Source organism: Cyprinus carpio, chromosome B24 (assembly GCF_018340385.1).
Source record: "Cyprinus carpio isolate SPL01 chromosome B24, ASM1834038v1, whole genome shotgun sequence".
NCBI lineage: Eukaryota > Metazoa > Chordata > Actinopteri > Cypriniformes > Cyprinidae > Cyprinus > Cyprinus carpio.
Window position 1 is genome coordinate 17,251,962 of NC_056620.1, and position 20,953 is coordinate 17,272,914.

Here is a 20,953-nt window from a genome sequence, read left to right on the forward strand (position 1 = left end):
ATCTGAGAGCACGTGAAAATACCGCATTTAATAACATGTTTTAACTCCAAATTCACTTCATAACGTCAGTTGAGTGTTTAAAATAAATCCTTCTGTGAGATGATGTGGCTTCTTAAACAGAATAATTAAGGCACACAATATTTCATTGTATGTAAGCAGTGATAAAGGCTATGTCGATTAGCATTTCAATATAGATGTACTTTATTATGATGAAAATTATAATAAGAACTCAGATAAACTGTATATTGCCGTAGTCGTGTGTTTATTAGTCAGGTTGAATCAATGAAAGCAGTTAAATCTTCTGTTAATTCAGCTTCAGCAATAGGCATTTCCTGGATTTCTTCTTTGGGGCATATTTAGATTTTCAGTGCGAGAGTGCCCTCTGGCGGTTTGATGGAGATTTACTGCTGATCACAGAACCGTACTTCACTGAAAGATATGCATGACAATCGCAGCTTCTGCCTAATCATGATTTATTGCCTTTTTGATTTAAGTTTGATTAATTGTGCAGCCCTAATCTAGGGACTGTCTCTTCCTCTTCATCTGCTCTACCCCTCCCTTCCTCTGCACTTTTTCATCCTATTCATTCAATCAGGGGCGTAGCAAGCTTTTCAAAAGTGTGGGGGATGCATGTGGTTTGTTTATTAACAATAAAAACGATGAATACAGTGACAGAGGGGTACAAAATGTATAACATACAAGATATAAAAAGCTTCCCATTTAAATGAGTGATACTAGATAAGTATAAAAACTAGTGGTGGGCATAGATTAATTTTTTTAATCTAGATTAATCTCAATGTAATCTTGGAATTAATCTAGATTAAAATGGCTCATTTGAATTCTGCCGAAGGCATTCAAATTATGTTCAATAAGTATGTACTTGTTAGTACTGATAGAGCTGTGCTGCACTCAAACATAGTAGTTTGACGACGACTCTTCCCCTGCGCTACATTGCTTGGCCCGGCATCTTCTGCATTAGCTAAGGGATGCTTTGCGTTTAGGTGGCTACTTGAGACTGGAAGAACTCCTACAGTAAACTAATTCCGCATTGCACAAGTTGCAAACAATCTTACGCCTGTTTCACACATACTCCGTCTGCAGTGCGTATGCGTTGCATTTTTTTTTTTTACGCACCAATGTTAATGGATTCCAGCGTTCACGCGGTTGTGGTCCGTCGTTGTGATAGAGCTGTGCTGCACTCAAACATGTGCAGCGATCGTTTACGTACCGAGTCTATTTTTGCTGTGCTGTATGCGCTAAATTAAAATGACAGCGCATTGTTCGCGGTAAAAATTAACATGGATTGACACGGAAATGCAGTAATTTCACAATAAATGAATACTAATTAAAGGCTTCTGTGTTATATACGCAACACACGGGTTTTTGGCTAGGTTTAAAACAAGAAAAAGAGCACCTTTAGATAAACGAGGCAACATGATATAGGCCTATGCACTTTTATGGAAGCAGAAAAACAAAGTTCATTAAGAACCGTGCGATTGCTTGTAATAAAGATTTACACACTCGGAACTTACGGAAAATAAGTCAAAACTCTGTTGTGCAAATACACAACAGTAGACTTGCTAAAGAATCAGAATAAGAAATACTTTAATAATCCCGGGGGGAAATTATTTTTGTTAAAATCTCCAGATATACGCCTCCTCAGCACGAGCTGACCGATAAATCTAACACACCAGGAGGGGAGGGACTTAAGGCAGAACAGCCAATCATCAGCCGGTCACACTCAAAGCCGGTGTCAAGTTTGAGAGGGACGGGGAGAGGAGGCAGCCGCAGCGAGCGCCAGACACAGAGCGTCCAGAGAAACAGAGGAGCGACTGTAGTTAGGCGTTTGTGCAAAACTGTGGAAAAACTGCAGAAAAAGTGCGGGTGTTGAACCCTCTCACCGGGAAAAGTGTGGGTGTTAAAACACCCACATCCCCCACGGGTGCGACGCCCCTGCATTCAATACCTTCCTCATTCTTTGTCACTCTGGAGGAAATGACTGTGTGCTTTATTATAGCATCGGTTAAACCTCAAACCCTGCCAGAAACAGCCAGGTAAAATCTACCTAAATGCACAAATGATACACATAGAATATACTGATGAACTTACAAACAGCTGAAGGAATTTCAGGATCCGTTTGTGCGTCAAAATGTAAAGTGCATTTCCACTGACAGGGTCGATGACGGGTAACCGGTGGATCTTGTTTTTGATCAGTGAATACACAGCATCAAATATGCTGAAACACAAAACATACAGAGACAGAGAAAGTCAATTTCATTGCGGTGACCTGAGGAATAGAAGGGTGACTTCAGAGGATCCTGATGAGATTCAGAGGTTTGCCCTTCAAGACTTCATGCACTGAATTATTTAATACACTGAAAATATGAGAAAACAGCAGAATACACACAGAAAAGGGCAATATGTGAGAGGGAAAGAGTTTGTGGTTCACTACACTCATGTCCTCTTCAACATATGTATAAGATCACCCTACATACAGCATGCAACTTCCCACAGTAAGCCAATAAATGACATGCATGCTAACACAGAAATGAATTGCTCTTACCTTGCATCTGGAGATATGTTCACTAAAGGCTTAAATGTTTCCTGTAGATAGAGCTCTGTTGTAAACAAGAAAGAAACATGAAATATAACATCTAGAAAAGCACAAAACACAAAGCACTAGAAAGAACCACCTGTGAGGATTTCTTTTCTCTTAACTTTTCAATTTCTCAATTTTATGCTCATAGATTTGTTAGTTTTGTACATGAAACAGAGATTGATTTTTTTAATTGAATTGATATTATATTTTAAATGAAGTTCTCACAGTATTAAGTAATAATTATTATTATTATTATCATTAGTAGTAGTAGCAGAAGTAGCAGTACAGTAATAATATATTATTATTATTATCAATATTATTATCATTGTTGTTGTTGGCATTATAATTAAACATTTAGGTTTATAATGACAAGTTTAAATGTTTATATTAATAATAATAATAATAATAATAATAATAATGAATGACAATAATAATAATAACAATGATGATGATTATGTAAATTAACATATTTTATATTTTATTTTACTGGAATGAAAATTCTGGGCCGAAAACCGAAACCGAAAATGCTTTTCAATAATCATTTATTATGAAATACTATAAAATACAATACAATAATACAATACAGTAATACAATAATATAAAATAATTCTGTAAGACTTACTAGTTTAACTTAATTTAATACAAGCCAATAAATTAACCACACTTTTATTGAAAGTAAAACAATAAAATTGGACAGAAAATATATTAATATTAAATATCAATATATTATTTTAATTCAGTTCTATGCAACAGAATCAGAATATGTTTTCCATGCATATTCTTCTCTTTCGGCCAAAAACAAATTTTCATATGATAATTTTCAGTGACCAAATTTTTGGTGCATCCATATATTTTATAATTAATAATATTATAAACTCTTGAGCCATTGTGAGCAATGCGAACGTTAACTTTCCTCATTTGGCCAAAACCAAGGCATTTATATTTTTATATATATATATAGATATATATATTATATATATATATATATATATATATATATATATATATATATAATAATATATATATATATATATATAAATAAAAATATATACGGTAATGCTGACTAAGTGAAAGTGAGACACATCACCTAAACAGCAGCTTCCCACAGCAGCACCAATTAAAGAGCCGCACTACACTGCTGATGCAGGCTAACGTCTAAACCCACATGACTAATCATAAAAGCACGGCTGATCAGAGGATGCACAGCCTCCTGCTTCCATATGTTAGCTAATGATTACTGTGGACACGAGCACTTACATGCGCGTGTGCGCCTTTCAGTGCGTGATAAGACCGATGGGACAGGAAAATGGGTTAATGCTGAAGCTCACGATTTCTTGGAGGCTCTGGAGGGGAATGATGGGAAGAGAGCGCTTGCAAGCATGTGACAGAGCTTAAAGGGGACATTTTCTTTATTGTAGATATAAATTCTATATAAAGATCTTGTAGATATGAAGTCCACTTACACAGAATGTTGTACATTTAAGACTTCCGTGTGTAAATGATCTCTGCAAGAAGTGGTTAATCTGCTGGATCATTTATTAGGTCAGGCTAAACTGCTAAAAACTTAACTGGTGTTGATATCTAAATGTTGGCCAAATCATGACCTATTTTTGCAGCTCACTTTCTTTTTAAGTAAAACATAAAGGATATAAATGTTTAGGGTGATTTTTTTTTCAGAAAGAATGCATTAAATAATCAAAAGTGATGCTAAATACATTTATAATATTATAAAAGATTACTATTTCAGCCAAATGCTGTTCATCATGTCAGAATGATTTCTGAAGGTTTTTGTGTTAGTCTAGTGGAGATTATTGTCAGTATGTTGTATATCCGTATGAATATAAATAATTAAGCCACAGCTGTGCCTTTCCTCTAAACGCAGGAAGAAGCTTTATAGCATTTTCAACTACTTCCTGTGTCTGCAGAAAAGAACTGATGGGGTGTGAAAAGATGAGAGGATGTTGCTTTTACTCAAAGTGATTAGAGGTTTCTTTGCTCTTGCATAAATTCACATCAGTCTGTATTTAAGAATGAAATGCAAAAACAAGGATATGATCTTATAAATACTGATGAGCAGGAAGAGAAGTTTGTACAGTGAATTTGAGGCTGTGGATTATATAGTAAGAAGCAACTCCATATCGAAAATTAAAGATAATATTAAATTACAGCAGTATAACCGATGTGAGAAAACAAGACATTTATTTACTATCCACATCAGTTTTATTGTTTTGCAGGAGCAATTATTGGCACAAAAGACAACAGATGCTGCAGTGTTAATTTTATTAATTAACAAATAAAAATAATATGACATTCAACACAATAGAGTCTGAAATTGAGAGTACGTTTCTGGCCAAGGAGTTCAGCATTTCTTCTGAAAACTAGAAAAAAATAACATAAGACAGAATGCATTACATACCATGGGTGATTTGTAGTATCTGTGAAGTATGTTGATGAAGTCTGTGATTGTTAGCATGCCTGCAGAGAAACAAGAAAGATACATTAACTCTGAACTCGTTAGTCTTCATTAGGACCACCTGTAAACCAGAAAAAAAGATTGTGGAAGAACATGGGTCTCAGCTTCTCATAGTACAATGAAGCTCTTTGAGCAGGGAGGTTTTTACGGGATGTGGCATTTTGCCAGCCGTGATCTAAAACAAATCAAAATAGATCTCAATATATAATCTTAACAGACTTCATCCACACAGATGAACATGATACTGGAAGAGACAGTAAGTCAGCATCACTGCTGTGTCCTAGAGGAGAGTCACAGGAGTGATGAGTGCTATCTGAGAGGGCAGTATTTACAACATTACATAAACCCTGGCAGCAGACTAGCGGAAACTGTGTCTAAATCAGTGCCGGAGGAAAGCAGAGATAGTTTCTGAGACACTCACACTGCCACGGCGTAATCACTCTCTTGATTAAAAAGTGATGAAGGGTACAAGCGTATTTATATCTGTTCCTGCCAAGCCGGCCCACATTATGGCCTCAGTCTTAATCAGAAAGAGGAGAAATGAGGGACTGTGGTGGAGATCTGGTCTACATGGTGTCAGTCTACAAAAACATATTCTGTTTTTAAACTTGCTGAATTATTTAGTCATCTGATTGGTAAAAAAAAATTCATTTCAAAATTAAAATCCTTTAATTAATCACTTGTAAGAACTTTTATAAGATCATAATGTATTTAACAAAAAATTAATATTTAAGGTAAATGTTTATTTTGCTTCAATAATATTACTGTTTTTATCACTTTATTTTTTTTATTTATTGTGACCATTTATTATGAATTTATTATGATATATAATGTTATTATGATAACATATAATAATAATACAATTGAAATTTATGTCAATTTGTGTTCATACTATAGGAATACATTTTTATATTATTTACATAATATAAGTATTTTTTATATATTATTTACTATTTTATGTATTATTATTATTATTATTTCATTACATGATAAATATAATAATAATAATAAATTACTTGGTTTAATTTATAAACTACAAATAGTGTTTTTCTTACATTTCTGTACAAAAGACTATATGAAATTTTGTTTATGATTTAGCATGTCACCCACCTTTTAGTTTTATAGTTCATAATATATTTTACAGAACTCTATCATAATCAGAAGCAGTGATAAATCATTTAAATATATTTATTTATTTTTTTAGCTTATTTAATAACATTGTTATATATTTTATTTGAAAAACATAAATATTTGTTATTAATCATATTTAAATATTATATACAATATTTATTTTAAAAATTATACACATATAATTTAACTATATATTAAATATTTAGTTAATTCAATTTCAACATTTGGTTTAATTTATAAGAAAAAAGGTATGTTTTCAGTTATGTTTTTCAAGTATGTCACCTTACAGTTTTATGCAGTTCTTATGAGTGATTCAGAAATGCTTTGCAAATCATTCAACTTGATAGAATGAACTCATTTATTTGTTATATATCCGTTTAACTCCCAAACAGGTCTTCATACAGTCAAGTGATTCACAAATGTTTAGTGAATCAGTTTGACTAAAACCAGTTCAAAAGAACAATCATCTGACATCACTAGTTTACGAAGTCTCATAAAGGAAGTGCACCAAACTCACAGTGTGAATGTACAGAACAGCATCACATGCACCTGATCAAACAGCAAATTATACATTTTCCAGCTGAAGAGCTTTTAATAAGCAAGTACTGAACCCGTACCCGTCGTGGTGATTTAAGAGTTAAGCTGACAGAGACTCCTAACAGAGCTCTCAAAGGTGAGAGATTTCAAAATCCCGCTAATTAATATCACCACCCACACCTGCACCTGCTTTCCTTCCCTCTGACAAACACACAAAGCTCAATTTAACATTAATAACTTCTACTAATGGCTTGAGGGTTAGCAAACGATGACAATTTTATTTTTAGTGAACTATCTCTTTAATAAGTGCTGTATTTGGGCCTGAGTCTACAGCAAGGTAAGTGACTCAGCACTTCAGACACACTCAAACGGACCTTTATCAACTCTGAGAGGCTTATGGTAGACCAGCACAGATCAGCAGCCTGGGGAGAACAAGCAAATCTACCGAAACAGCCACAGCTGTCCACATAAAGCAGGAAATAGGAGGCTTTATGAGGCTGAGATTACATTTATAAATGCATTTGATTTATCAGATATGTGACACAGTGTTTACAGGGCCTTGTTAAAGACTGTATCCTGTAGATTGTCAGTTATAATTGTATTATCTCTCTTGAGAGGACAGATACTGTCCCTGGATGGCCCTTAGGATGTCTATTTACAGTTAGATATTTGATATTCAGTGGATCAGTCTCTGAGTCACTCTCTCAGGATGCTCATGAGTTTTCTCTCCGGTGACTCATTCAGTCTCTGTGGTTGGTGTTGAGAGGGTATCCCAGCATGACTCCTTCATAATGAAAGGACGAGTTTTATAAAGTGAAGGCACTTAATCTGGTTATAATTAATTTTTTTAGATCAGGACTAAATGATTTTACCATCCTTGCTGATGTAATCAAGGACTTGTCTTTTTTTTCATTTATTTCTTATGTTATTATAGACTCTCTTAACAGAAATTCTATGATCATTTCCTCTTTTTTTCAATAAGATGGAAGATGGATTTTCAGTTAAATTAATAAAATTATTAAACAAAGTAAAATGTATTAATTTATATATTATAACTATATTATTATTATTATTATTATAAGATTATAATCTCTTGTCAAACCTATTGGCAAAGGGCATCTCAGGGACCACACTCCAGTGGTTTGAGTCTTACCTCTCAGATAGGTCTTTCAAGGTATCTTGGAGAAGTGAGGTATCCAAGTCACAACATAACTACTGGGGTGCCTCAGGGCTCAGTTCTTGGACCACTTCTCTTCTCTGTCTTCATGGTATCACTAGGTTCTGTCATTCAGAAACACGGCTTTTTATATCACTGCTATGCTGATGACACTCATCTCTCCCTCTCATTCCATCCTGATGATCCGACGATAGCTGCTCACATCTTAGCTTGTCTAACAGACATTTCTTGCTGAATGAAGGCCATCACCTTTAACCCAACCTTGCCAACACACACACAATATATATATATATATATATATATATATATATATATATATATATATATATATATGTGTGTGTGTGTGTGTGTGTGTGTGTGTGTGTGTGTGTGTCTTCAGCAGCGATTTCACAACTCAAATTGAATTTATGTTATTAATTAGTAGCGATTTTTTAGTTTAAAATGTGCAAGACCTTTGTTCATCTTTGGAACACAGATTAAGATATTTGATGAAATTCTCTGACCCTCTCAATAATGCATTTAAGCACATTGTTAAAATATCCAAGTTACATCATCAGTGGTTCAACCGTAATTTTACGAAGCTACGAGAATACCTTTTGTGTGCAAATAATATGTTGTTTACGTTCAGATCAAAGCATAAATAACGTATTTGCATATATACGTAGCATAAATTGTTTACATATGTGATACTCTCCAAAATGGTGCCAGGGTGACGGTGGAGGAGATGAATTGTTGAATAAAGTCATTATTTTTGTTTTCTTTGCGCACAAAAAGTATTCTCTTAGCTTCATAAAATTAGGGTTGAACCACTGATGTCACATGGATTATTTTAACGATCTCCTTGCTACGTTTCTGGACCTTGATCATATTAGGATCCTTGCTGTATATAGCAGGGTCAGAGAGCTCTCAGAATTCATCAAAAATATCTTAATTTGTCTTCTGAAGTTGAACAAAGGTCTTACAGGTTTGGAATGACATGAGGCTGATATGACAGAATTTTCATTTTTAGGTGAACTATCCCTTTAATTCCACACTGACCGGTTGTGCCATTTCCACCACATTATTTTTGGAAAGTTCAGAACGTTTCCCCCAGACAGCTAATTTTGCTTAACTTACAGAAATCATTACTCCACTTGTAGTGGAGCCTGAGGCAAATGCTGCACACGCTTCTAATTTGAGTGGGTTTTGTCATGGTAACAGATAAGGCTCTGTATCAGAAGACTGCTGAGTGCCGTAGAGGGTGATAGGAAGGATCATCTCCAGTATGAATCTCTTCTAGGCCACAGAGATCTGGACGTATATGTTATGCTCCCTTAGAGAGTCTACCAAAGAGCAGCTCCACTTACAAGCCTCGGTTTAAGAAGCCACAGATAAGGAAAACGCTCTTGGAAACTGATAAGACGACGGTAACCAAAGGGTACGAAGAATTTCAATACTTATAAAAACTTCTACTGTCAATAATGAAGTGCCTGTAATTTAAAAATGGATCCTTGTCACTCATATCAAACAGTACCGGATTTTGTATTCATTATCAGAACATACTCACCCACAAAACTCTGTTTCTTGGTCTCCCACAGAGGGGCGGCTCGGACACCATTGGCTACCAAGGCAAAAAAGGCCTTTTTTACCTAAAAAGAAAAGGACAAAAATATTTATGTCATGTCACATTTCACACCAATTTCTTCGCACCATCAGTGACAGGAAGAGGGCGCTGTTTACTCCAAGCATCTAAGATTGAATTAAATAAATATTCTTTACAGCCATAGAGGTGTGTCCAAATATACAGTACGCACACAACTTTAGAGTATAATTACATATTTGAAGACCATCCACAGATATACACTGGTTTTCAGCAAAACCCATGTCCATACTTGTCTAAGCATTCTGCCACAAGCAAAATACCTTTACCAAAGGAATTCATGAGAAATTCACATCAACGGATATTGTTTTTCTGTATAAAGCAATAAGTTATTTTAAATGTTCAAGTAACCAATAAACATATTGTATTAATTCTTCTCAACATAATATGGAATGTGTTAGTTTAAATAAGTGTTAAATCATAATTATTTATTGTTATTATTATTATTATTATTATTAAAATGACTACAATGCATTTAACAATACTAGTAATATTAACAATAATGCTAATTATTTTAATACTACTACTAATTATTATTAAAATAATGCATATGTGACACTGGTCTGTACCACAAACCAGTCTTAAGTCATCATCTGAAAGCAGAATAAATAACCTTTCCATTGATGTATGGTTTGTTATGATAGGACAATATTAGGCTGAGATACAACTATTTGAAAATCTGCAATCTGAGGGTGCAAAAAAATCTAAATATTGAGAAAATCGCCTTTGAAGTTGTCTAAATGAAGTTCTTAGCAATGCATTATACTAATCAGAAAGGGAATTACAGTAGGGAATTTACAAAATATCTTCATGCAACATGATCTTTAATATCCTAATGATTTTTGGCATAAAAGAAAAATCAATAATTTTGACACATACAATGTATTTTTGGCTATTGCTACGAATACACCCCAGCGACTTAAGACTGGTTTTGTGGTCCAGGATCACATATAGGAATATAACGAAAACAATATCAGCAATGCATTTAACAATTTACAAATAGCAGTACTTATAATAACAATAATACATTAATAGTACTACAACTAATTATTAATAATTGTTATATTAACATGCCCATAATGCATATAATACTAAGAGGAAGGTGTTTTGTTTTTTTGTCATGATAATTGTTTATATTTTTTGTTTCTTATAATATTATTAATATTAATTAAGCATAGTAATAATAAAATGATATCTATTAATACTACCACTAGCAGTACCACTGTTACTACTAATACTATGTATTATTATTATTATTATTGTTATTATTATTATTATTATTATTATTAAACAAAAAACAACCATAATAATAATATAAGAATCTGTTGTCACCACAAATTAATTTATTTTCATTTTTGTTTTGGATTATTATTTTGAACTTTTAATTTAACAATTAGAGGCTTATTTAATAATTAAAGGTTAGTATTAAAAAAAGAATATATATATATATATATATATATATATATATATATATATATATATATATATATATATAGATATATATATATATATATATATACATACACACACACATACACACACAATAGCCTTTAATTATGCCTTAAATAATGCATTAAATATGTTATTTGAAAAAATAGGCATATACATGTATGTAGTATATATATATATATATATATATATATATATACATACAAATACATAGATATATACATATACATATATATTGCTTAACTAATTACCTCTATGGAAATCAAATCAATTTTGAAGCAATTTTAGGAAAAAAAAAGAGAGAAAAAATATATACTAGTCATGACACGCAAAAGCGCAGGAATTCTTCCCTTATCTTTAAGCATAAATATGTCCTCGCAAAGTACTTCTATGATAACTAACTCAAAGCAAGCACATAACCTGAGATGGGCGACCAGGCCTGTATGAACCTGTAGAATGAGTATTTATTTCCAAGCCTTTAACAAAACTCTGTTCTACACTTTGGCTGCCATGTCACTGATTACAACAGGCATAAATCCAAATCCAATTAACGGAAACCATCCATAATCTTGTGGAATTCTTAAAATGTTGTAATTGTTAGTACCAGCTAAAGTTGAGCACAGAGCCTTCCTCGTCTTTGAATAAATTCCACCAAGGAGGATTTGGGCGGGCCGATCCTTCAAACACTATCAATACTGCCATGGAGCCAAACAAAGCATTAATCATGGCGTCTCATGGGCGCTCTTAAAAAAATCATGCAAGCCTCTTTTCTTGGGTGATGTTCCAGCCCAATCTAAGATTATTAAACATTAATCGAGTCATAGCAAAGAACCTAACGAGACGTTCCCAAAGGCTGGCCTTTCTGCTGTATGGAAGCTGTTGTGAACTGGACGGTGGTGCTGACAGCTAGTATATCACTGCTGAGAGTCAGTGATCAGGAACACAGCAAAACAATCCTGCCAGCAGCAAGAAGACCATTCCTCTAGGATTTATCAAATATTTACATGTATCGACAGTGGAGCAGTGACCTCATGGGTTCCTGTGCCTCTATTGAACGTGCAATACCGGATTAGACTGGAAACATATGTGCTGATGGTATGTGATATGTGTAACGCGCTGGGAGAACAGCAGATGAAAACATCAATATGTGGTATAACAAACTACCAGGAAAAGAAACAGATGAAGATAGAGAGAGACAGTGAGAGACAAACGGGACGAGTGAACACAGATTAGAGATTATGAAACGGCCTCCTTTCTAAAAACTGCAGCATTTTGACTGAGAGGTCATGTGATCAGCTGAAGCTAACAGCATATGGATGATTTTGAAAACATTCATGCACTAACAAATGAAAAAGATATTAAGTAGGGATGCACAATATATTCATACCATATTGGTTATCTGTGGATAATAGAGATTTTTAAATTTACTTAAAAATGTAAACATTTTTTTTAAATATATAACATTTCATTTAATTTGATTTACTTTGAATATTTAACAGTGCATGCTCATTTCTCCTATTTTTACATTTATTTAATCTTTGCCATCATCTAACATTCACTTTAATATACTAATTCGCTTTAAAAATATTAATATATTTAATATAATTATTAAATATAATCTTCAGCAAATTTCAAAATCAATATCCATTTTCATACTGTACATTATGAAATTATTTCTAAAATCACTAGTAGAATTTAAAATTACTATTTGTATTTTAATTATTTATTTGTGTTTTCACTTCTTCACTATTTTTCACTTTTCCACAATAATTGAAGGCTATTAAAGGAATATCTGATGAATAAATAAATAAATAAATAAATAAATACATACATACTGGTCAAACCAATTATCTCTATGGAAAGCAAATAAATTCTGAAATAATTGTAATAAAATACATGACATGCAAAAAGAAGCCACGTTTTGATTCAGGAATTCTTTCCCTATCTTTAAGCATAAATAAATTAAATATAATATAATTAAATATAAAGCAAATTTCAAAATGAATATCTATTTTTCATACTGTTAATTATAATATTGTTGTCTAAATTCACTTGTAGAATTTTATTTTTTATTTATTTAGATAAAATAATGGGACATGTTACAGAAGTGTAATACACTGGTGTAGAAACTCAGAAATTTCTATTAAATTTGACAAATAATTACAAACAAATGGCAAGTAACATTAAATCAAACATTTTTAAGTAGAAAAATTGAAACAGTATTTTTTGTAAAACACAATAAACTTGTCTTATTTACAACTTTGAAAAATATTTTTTTTTTACAGTGTACTTATGATCGTTAAGTATGGTGAGCGATAAAAATAGCAATAGCCCCCCCCACACACACACACACACACACAAAAAAAGCATTTTTTCATTAACTAACTTTGCAGAGCGAGTATTTTGTAAGTCATGGTAAACATGTCTGACATAGATTTGTTATCAGTGACATAAACACATCCACAGAGCTCTTACCTGCAGCGTCGTGTCAAAGACCACAAGCTTGGAGCTGGTAGGGACGATGTCATAGCACTTATGTAACTTCATAAACCGCATGTAAATGTCGCTCTCAGATTGTTCAACAGCTGTAAAGACAGCAATAAATGAAAACACAGTCAATATGAAAGCAAAATGAGACATAAGTACAAGACAATAAGTTGTTAAGCACAGACAGCACACTGCCTGCTAGAAGGCTGAGGAACTGATAATTATAATAATAATAATAATAATAATAATAATAATAATAATAATGTTTAATTTATATAGGGCCTTTCCCAGGCTCAAGGACGCTTTACAAGGTACACCAGTACAATAAATGTTTTTTGTACTTTTTGATGTCAAGGGCCCCACTAAGATGATCCACTGAGGGACGCCTTTCCTAAAATATAATATCAGCTATATAATTTAATGTGTAAAATGTGTATACTGCATGAAGAAAATATAAAGTGTAATATTATAAAAAAGTACATTAAATATAATAATAATGGTAACAATAATGTATTAATAGTGAAGTATTCTTCTTATTATTATTAATTTTCATATTAATATGATAATATAATACATTTATACTGTGTAAATAAATGTCAGATTTGAACATGTACTTGAAATATTACTGAACGATAATTGATTATTCTTATTAACATGTATGTTGCCTTTATAATATGATACTTAATACATTCATAGTCTTAATATTAAGACTATTTTTATATTAAGCATATTATATTTACATTATTGTACTTACATTCATTATTAAAAATAATATAATTTATTATAGTTATTATTATTAATATGATTGTATGATAACATGAGTCATGTTAAAAAGATAACATCTACTATATGTTAATAACAATAACAATAATAAAAATAATAATAATTATATGATTATTTTATGTATATTGTCTTATAATATGATACTTATATTTAATTAACTTATATAATGTAAAGAAAATATAAAGTGAAACAAATATAATAGAAATATTATAAATAAATAAATATAAAAAAATAAATATATAGAAATATTAGAAAAATATAATAAAGATAACATACCTTAATAATAATAATAATAATAATAATAGAAAATGTAAAGTAATAAAATATTTTTTTTTTTTTTATTTTTTTGGGATTCTTAAAGGTGTATGAAAAGTAGTTTAATCTATTTTTATGTTTTTTGGACTAAGCAAACAAGAAAAGAAAAAAAGAAACACTGTAGTAGATCTGGCAGCATGACACAAATGGGTGACATGAACTCACTGAACTGTGAACTCTGATGTCTTTCTTGTTGTTCCTTTCAGCAGCATCCTGCCTAATGTCCCCAGTTGCCATGGTAATTCTTCCAGTAGTATTCTTAGACACTGAACTGCTTCTTCAGAAGCTGTCTAGACTGAAAACACCACTGAAATCTTTTGTCGCAAGGCTGTATGTGCAGGACTCCGGTGCGTCTCCCCCCACAGTCTAGACACCCACAGTATCTGACTGTTTCAACAAACACTGATCAAAAGACCAGCTCTTTCTGACAGCAACATCCACTGCTTTGTGTTCATAAGCACTAGACTGACAGTTTCTACTCAGTTTTGCACCACTGCTTTGAGAAACTTAACATCTGACTCACAACCATGTCCAACTACAATGAATTGAAGTGATTGACCTTAACATTTCTTTGACTATGCTTGGCCACAAAAAGCATTCAGTCCAATGAGGTTAATAAAAGCCTGGTGTTCAAAGTATTTCTCACCATTGCTTCAGCTCAGCGCTGTTAACACTACTGGCTATTGTCAAAGAACAGTCCTGCAGTAGGTCTGGTATTAGCTCATGGAAACGATTAAAATAGGACAGTCCAGCTGCTGCTGCTCGAGGAAACTTTACTGAGGGGTTTCAAAAAAATAAACGCTTGCAGCTGAAACAATATGTGCTTTGTGAGAAGTTAGCATACTTTTAATATGTTAAAATGTGTAAAGTGTATGCAAAACAACTCTGCAAAGAGTAAAAACACTGAGGCGCTTTAAAATAACACAAAAGACTTTGAACATCCAGACCTGTCTGACATAGCAACAGGCTCAACCAATAGAGCTTGGGGGCGGGACTTTGCATGTGATTCAAAGTGCTTAAAGCGGTTTTGAACTAAAAAATCTAAATTCCCTTGATCTTTTGACCTATAAGAGCTCATTGTACTATAAAAGCATCCTATAAGTTTCAGAACTCAAATCTTTCTTGTTCATATAAAAACAGTTTATTGAAGCCAATCTTCCAAAACGACGGCTTGTGGAATGTACGACTCTATGATGTAATAGTGTGGATAAGCACCGCCTCTGCAGAAGAAGATCAACGCCTGCTTCTACATCACTCCCTGTTTAGCCCCGCCCACCGATTCGCGTGTGTAGTGTAAATAATGAGAGAGGCGATCGCAGGTCTATGCAGAAAACAAAGATGGCTCTGAAAACAACTGTAGTGCCAAGTTGTGGAAAAAGTTGTGGTCTTTGCAATCACTTTCTTCTGAACCCAACGTTAGGAAAGATTGGATGAACTTTATTTTTAAGGTCCTGACCGCGTCATCAGTAAGAACTCAGTCCTCTGTTCACTTGTGATGTCAGGCCTTGACGCTTACCTTTTTCACCCAAGGAGCACATGTGCTTCTAAGTTCAAAAATTAGAAGCATTAATAAAATTTAGGGCCGCAATGCAAATTTTTCAAATTATGTGTTTAGCTTAATAAGGGGATATAAGAAGAAATTTACAAGCACAATTATTTAATTTATCAGAATATAGAAAGTACACAAGGTTTTTGAATAATTTTGCTTCAGTCTCTATTTAATAGGCTAAGTATGCTATTATTTATAGCCCTGTTAAATTGTACGTACATTAGGTATGTGACAGTATCAAATTTTCACAATAGTCATTAAAGATTTCGTCACAGTATATGGTTTTTATCACAATATATAATTTAGTAAGTAAAAAAAAAAGTGTTTTCCTCCTAACAGGTTAAATAACTTTATTAAAGATCTTTTACTAAAGAAAGACTTAATTTTTTTTTATTAAATTCACAAAAATATAAAGTAAACAACTGTTTCAAGATTAGGAGTGCAAAAGATTAAATTTCAAATGAACGAAAGAACAATAGGTAACACGTTACAATAAGGTCCCACTAGTTAACATTAGTTAAAGCAGGTTAACATTAACTAATAATGCGCAATAGCTAATTGTTCCAGTAGTTAATATTATTTGTTAACGTTGATTAATCAAAATACAACTATTGTTAGTTAACGTTAGCTTCATTGAATTATATTAGCAGACACAACTTTTGATTTTATAATTTATTATTTAAAGTTTGAAACTAACATGAACTAAGATTAATAAATGCAGTCATTTTATATTTTTATGTTAACTAATGTAGTTAACTAATGTTAATGGAACCTGGTAAGTATTATCAAACAATTATGACGAATCAGTCAATATATAGATTGGCCATGTTTAGGTTCGATTTTAGGTTAGAATTTTCTTTAAGTATTAATTATTTGGTGCCATGGTGTAGACTAAAGCGAATATAAATATCTAAATGACTGTTTGAAACATTCAAGCATGTGAATTTGAAACATTTTGGGTTTTAGATTGTCAAAGTTTATTAAATGTTAGCGTTTTGTTGAAGTGGGTGTTAACAGGACAGAAAATAGCCTATTACATCATATAATTTTGATGTTTGTTTGTTTTTTTGTTTTGTCTTTTAATCTTGATAACATTATAAGGGTTACCTCAGAGAACAGTACAAATTAATAATAAAAAAAAAATTCAGTTCATGACCCCTTTAATGGGATAAAGAGTTATTTTGGCGTGATTTGTTTAGATTCTCTGATTGGTTGAGATTTTTGTTGAATCATGGGAAATGTTTTTTTTCACTAGCAATTCTACTGTTAATTACGAATATTTAAAAAAATGTATTGAAATAATGTGGGCTGATGGCTTCAAGAGAAGCATATACCATTGATTAACAACCTTGTAGCTCGTGAAGTAGGTCTGTTTTTAAAGGTTTATATGTAAAAATCGTTTTAAAAATACATTAAAAATAAATTAATTAATAGATAAAATAGATGGGATTTTTACTTCCGAAACCCTACTGTTGTAACTTTATATGCCTGACCAATAGCAAACGTTGGTTAGGTTGTTGAAAATGGCTTTTTTCCACACTTCATTATGAGAGCAACAATACACCCATTCTAGTGTGGGATTTGTGCTAATATATATATATAATCCTCAAATAAGCCCAAACAAATGACAAAAGAAAGCCACTCAGAAAGTCTGGATGTTTGGATCTACAACAACCAGAGGCATGACACTTTGGCTGATGTCCACCGTGGCTATTCAAAGAACTGAATTACAGCAGAATGAATCTTTTGTTTGTTGAAAACACTCTGGTTTTCACATGCTATTAGATCGACAAGCCAGGCCGCGCTGGAACGCTTCACAACTGCATACTTCAAACCAATGCCTTCAGACATCATTTAATGATGGCGCTTCAAAAACTAGCACATGCTATTAATACTTCAGAAAGCACACTGCTCTTCTGTTCACATGTCATTGTGTCAGTACAGAATAGAGCATGCCAACACAAACTCATCTAAAAACGCTAAACGTTTATTATTTTACTGAGATCAAAAGTAAAAAATTAATTTTTGGCCTCTTCCAACCAGCCACTGTGAGCGTAACCAAAAACACCAGCCTGGGGTTTTACAGTTCAGAGATAGATATCTGTGAGAGGTGAAAGTGTGAGAGAGGGTTTTGAGGACTCCACCATCACCGGTGCCTTGGGGAAAACCCTCAACCTCAGCATGAGATTGCAGATCTGCAGCCTGCATGACCTGCTCTCTGTTTCCCCTAAAAGGTACAACAGTTAAAAGAACAGCAGCAAAAGCCTTTATAAATAATGGCAAGACTTGCCAGATCAGTGTGGTATGCTCGCCTCATATTGCTGGGAAAACTTTGCCAGAGGCAAAAGCACTTCAGAGGAAAATGTCCGCTCTGAAAACCATTTGAGGGCTGGGTCTTACTCTGTCGCACAGCATTCCTTGTTTAGTCTAGTTATAATTATGGGACTGATTGCTTATTAAAACTACAGCCATAAGCTACTTTTACAATCAGATATCACATTAATAAACAATATTCTGCATTAATGCTTTAAATGAAACCAAAAGGAATATAAATATACTTTTACATGAAATGTTATATTCTGTCAGCATATATCTATTTAAATAAATGCTGTTCTTTTAAACTTTTAATTCATTAAAGAATTAAAAAAAAAAAAATTATGGTTTCCAAAAATATTAAGCAGCACAACTGTTTTCAACATCGATTTATTTCTTGAGCACCAAATCATTAGAATGATTTATGAAGTATCATGTGCCACTGAAGACTGTTATGATGAGAGAGTTATGATGCTAAAAATTCTGTTTTGCCATCATAAAAAATATATTACATTAGAAAACAGCAATATTAAATTGTAATAATATATTAGTTTAACTGTTCTACTATATTTTTTATTAAATAAATGCAAACTTGGTGAGCTTTAAGAGACTTATTTAAAAATATTTTGAATTTATATGTACAGTGTATGTATATGTGTATAAAGGCAATGTATACCAAAAACAATAAAAAATATAAAATTTGTTTTTTTTTAAAATATAATACAACACATTTTATTTCCATCCCTATATAGGTTATATAAACTAATATATATATATATATATAGTTTGTTAGTTTAGAATTTTGAAAAATCAGTATATATTTAAAAAATTGCTAATTATTTTTTACAAATTATATTAAAATATTATTAAAAATCTAATATATTTTCTAAATATAGAACTACATAATATATATAGTTTGTTAGTAGTTTAGAATTAAACAAAATGCTTGGTGAAAAAAAAAAAATGAGTGGCTGGTAATATTGAGATATTGGCTAGTGAGCAAAAAAAAAAAAGGCTAATTTCATATCACATCCTGTATCAGATTAAAAGGTTGTGCATAATTTAACACTTACTGAGTTCCCCACTTTAAACATTCTCATCGTTTAAGTGATCAATATGTGATCAATATCTACAACTGCAAAAGGAATAAACATAATTGGACATTACCCTCACCCCTGAGGGACTCCTTGACGTGGGTGAGACGCTCCCCAGCCAATAGCATCATCTGACGCATGTACACCCAACAGGTTAGAGATGACGAAGGGGAATGGGGATCCCGATACATTACTGGGATCTCCAGTGATTCCTACCGAGCAGCTTAATGTGAAATCGACACCTTGAATAAAAACGCCATGCCACTGTGCCCCAAAATGACCGTGGAAAACCCGCATCGTGAGATTATACCCAGGTTAGATTATGAATGAGATCAAAATAGACTATCCCTGGAAGTGTGAGGACTAAATAAATCAGCAAAGAACATCACAATGTCAAGACAGCGAAGCTGCTGAGGCAGCCGGTGCAGAAAGCGAAGGCATATAGTTACAATCACGACGCGAGACACATATATTTCCCGAAGAGGCTTAACGTACCTTCATCCTCGAGATCGAGTTTCTCCAGCATGTCTTCAGATAAACCGTGGACCTGGGGACAGAGTGACAGTGTCAAGCACAGACGAAACGATCTCAGGCTGCAATCCCCTCGCCGTCCACACAACACACACACACACACACACACACACACACACACACACACACACACACACACACACACACACACTGGCAGACAGACGGTGAGGAGACTGGTGAGATCGGAAGTTGGCTGTCAGAGTTTAATAAAGACACAGTAGACTAAGCGGCGTTAGCGCAAATCGAACTGGTTCTGAGCAGAAAAAAACAAACGGACTAAGTGCTCATGATTTTGGGTCCATCGGTCCTTATAGGGACAGTCAGTTTTTGCAGGCGTCCTCCGGTTGTGTACCCCTGCATCCAGTGTGAGAGACCTTCCCCCACCGGCTCTCTGCAAATGGACTGTTCCAGTTTGCTGCATCCGCGAGCCGCCAACGGTCTGATAGGGAGTGTTTTAAATCAAATATTCCGCTTTTACTCGTTTCTTGTTATGAGCAACAGACAATGTGCGAATATAAAAGCGAGCGGAGTCGGCCTGTCCAAACTGGCTGGTGGTGGGTGGGGATTTTGATTCATCCCGGTGAATCGAATCTCTGAGTCTGTTCACAAAAAAATGATTCGTTCACTTATTCAGTGACTCTTTCTGCAGGTACATTCACATTAGCGAAATTACAGCAACATTTCGCATGCAAAAAGGTCCACTGTCTATTGTCAACACACCTTTTTCACATTTCCGGGTGTCTTAGCAGCGTAAGTCGTCTTAGTTGGGTAATTTTTAAGCAGTGAATGAGTAGGCCTACCATAGGCTATATATTTTTTTGCATTAAAATTTGCTTAAATAGCAAAAGAATAACTATAGTGTTTTCACGACTTTCA

General features: G+C 33.2%; 1 protein-coding gene across 2 annotated transcripts in view; it reads right to left on the bottom strand.

Moving 5' to 3' along the window:
- LOC109109324 (5'-AMP-activated protein kinase subunit gamma-1-like) overlaps positions 1 to 20,953 on the bottom strand; it is a 56,692-nt gene that overhangs the window by 5,700 nt on the left and 30,039 nt on the right. For both annotated transcript variants that reach the window (XM_042752195.1, XM_042752194.1), the window contains 7 exons: positions 20,042 to 20,093; positions 13,481 to 13,590; positions 9,464 to 9,545; positions 5,014 to 5,074; positions 2,719 to 2,753; positions 2,564 to 2,618; positions 2,110 to 2,236 (listed from right to left, as the gene is read on the bottom strand). In XM_042752195.1, coding sequence (XP_042608129.1) covers positions 2,110 to 2,236; positions 2,564 to 2,618; positions 2,719 to 2,753; positions 5,014 to 5,074; positions 9,464 to 9,545; positions 13,481 to 13,590; positions 20,042 to 20,093 — 522 coding nt within the window. The remainder of the gene's footprint in view (positions 1 to 2,109; positions 2,237 to 2,563; positions 2,619 to 2,718; positions 2,754 to 5,013; positions 5,075 to 9,463; positions 9,546 to 13,480; positions 13,591 to 20,041; positions 20,094 to 20,953) is intronic.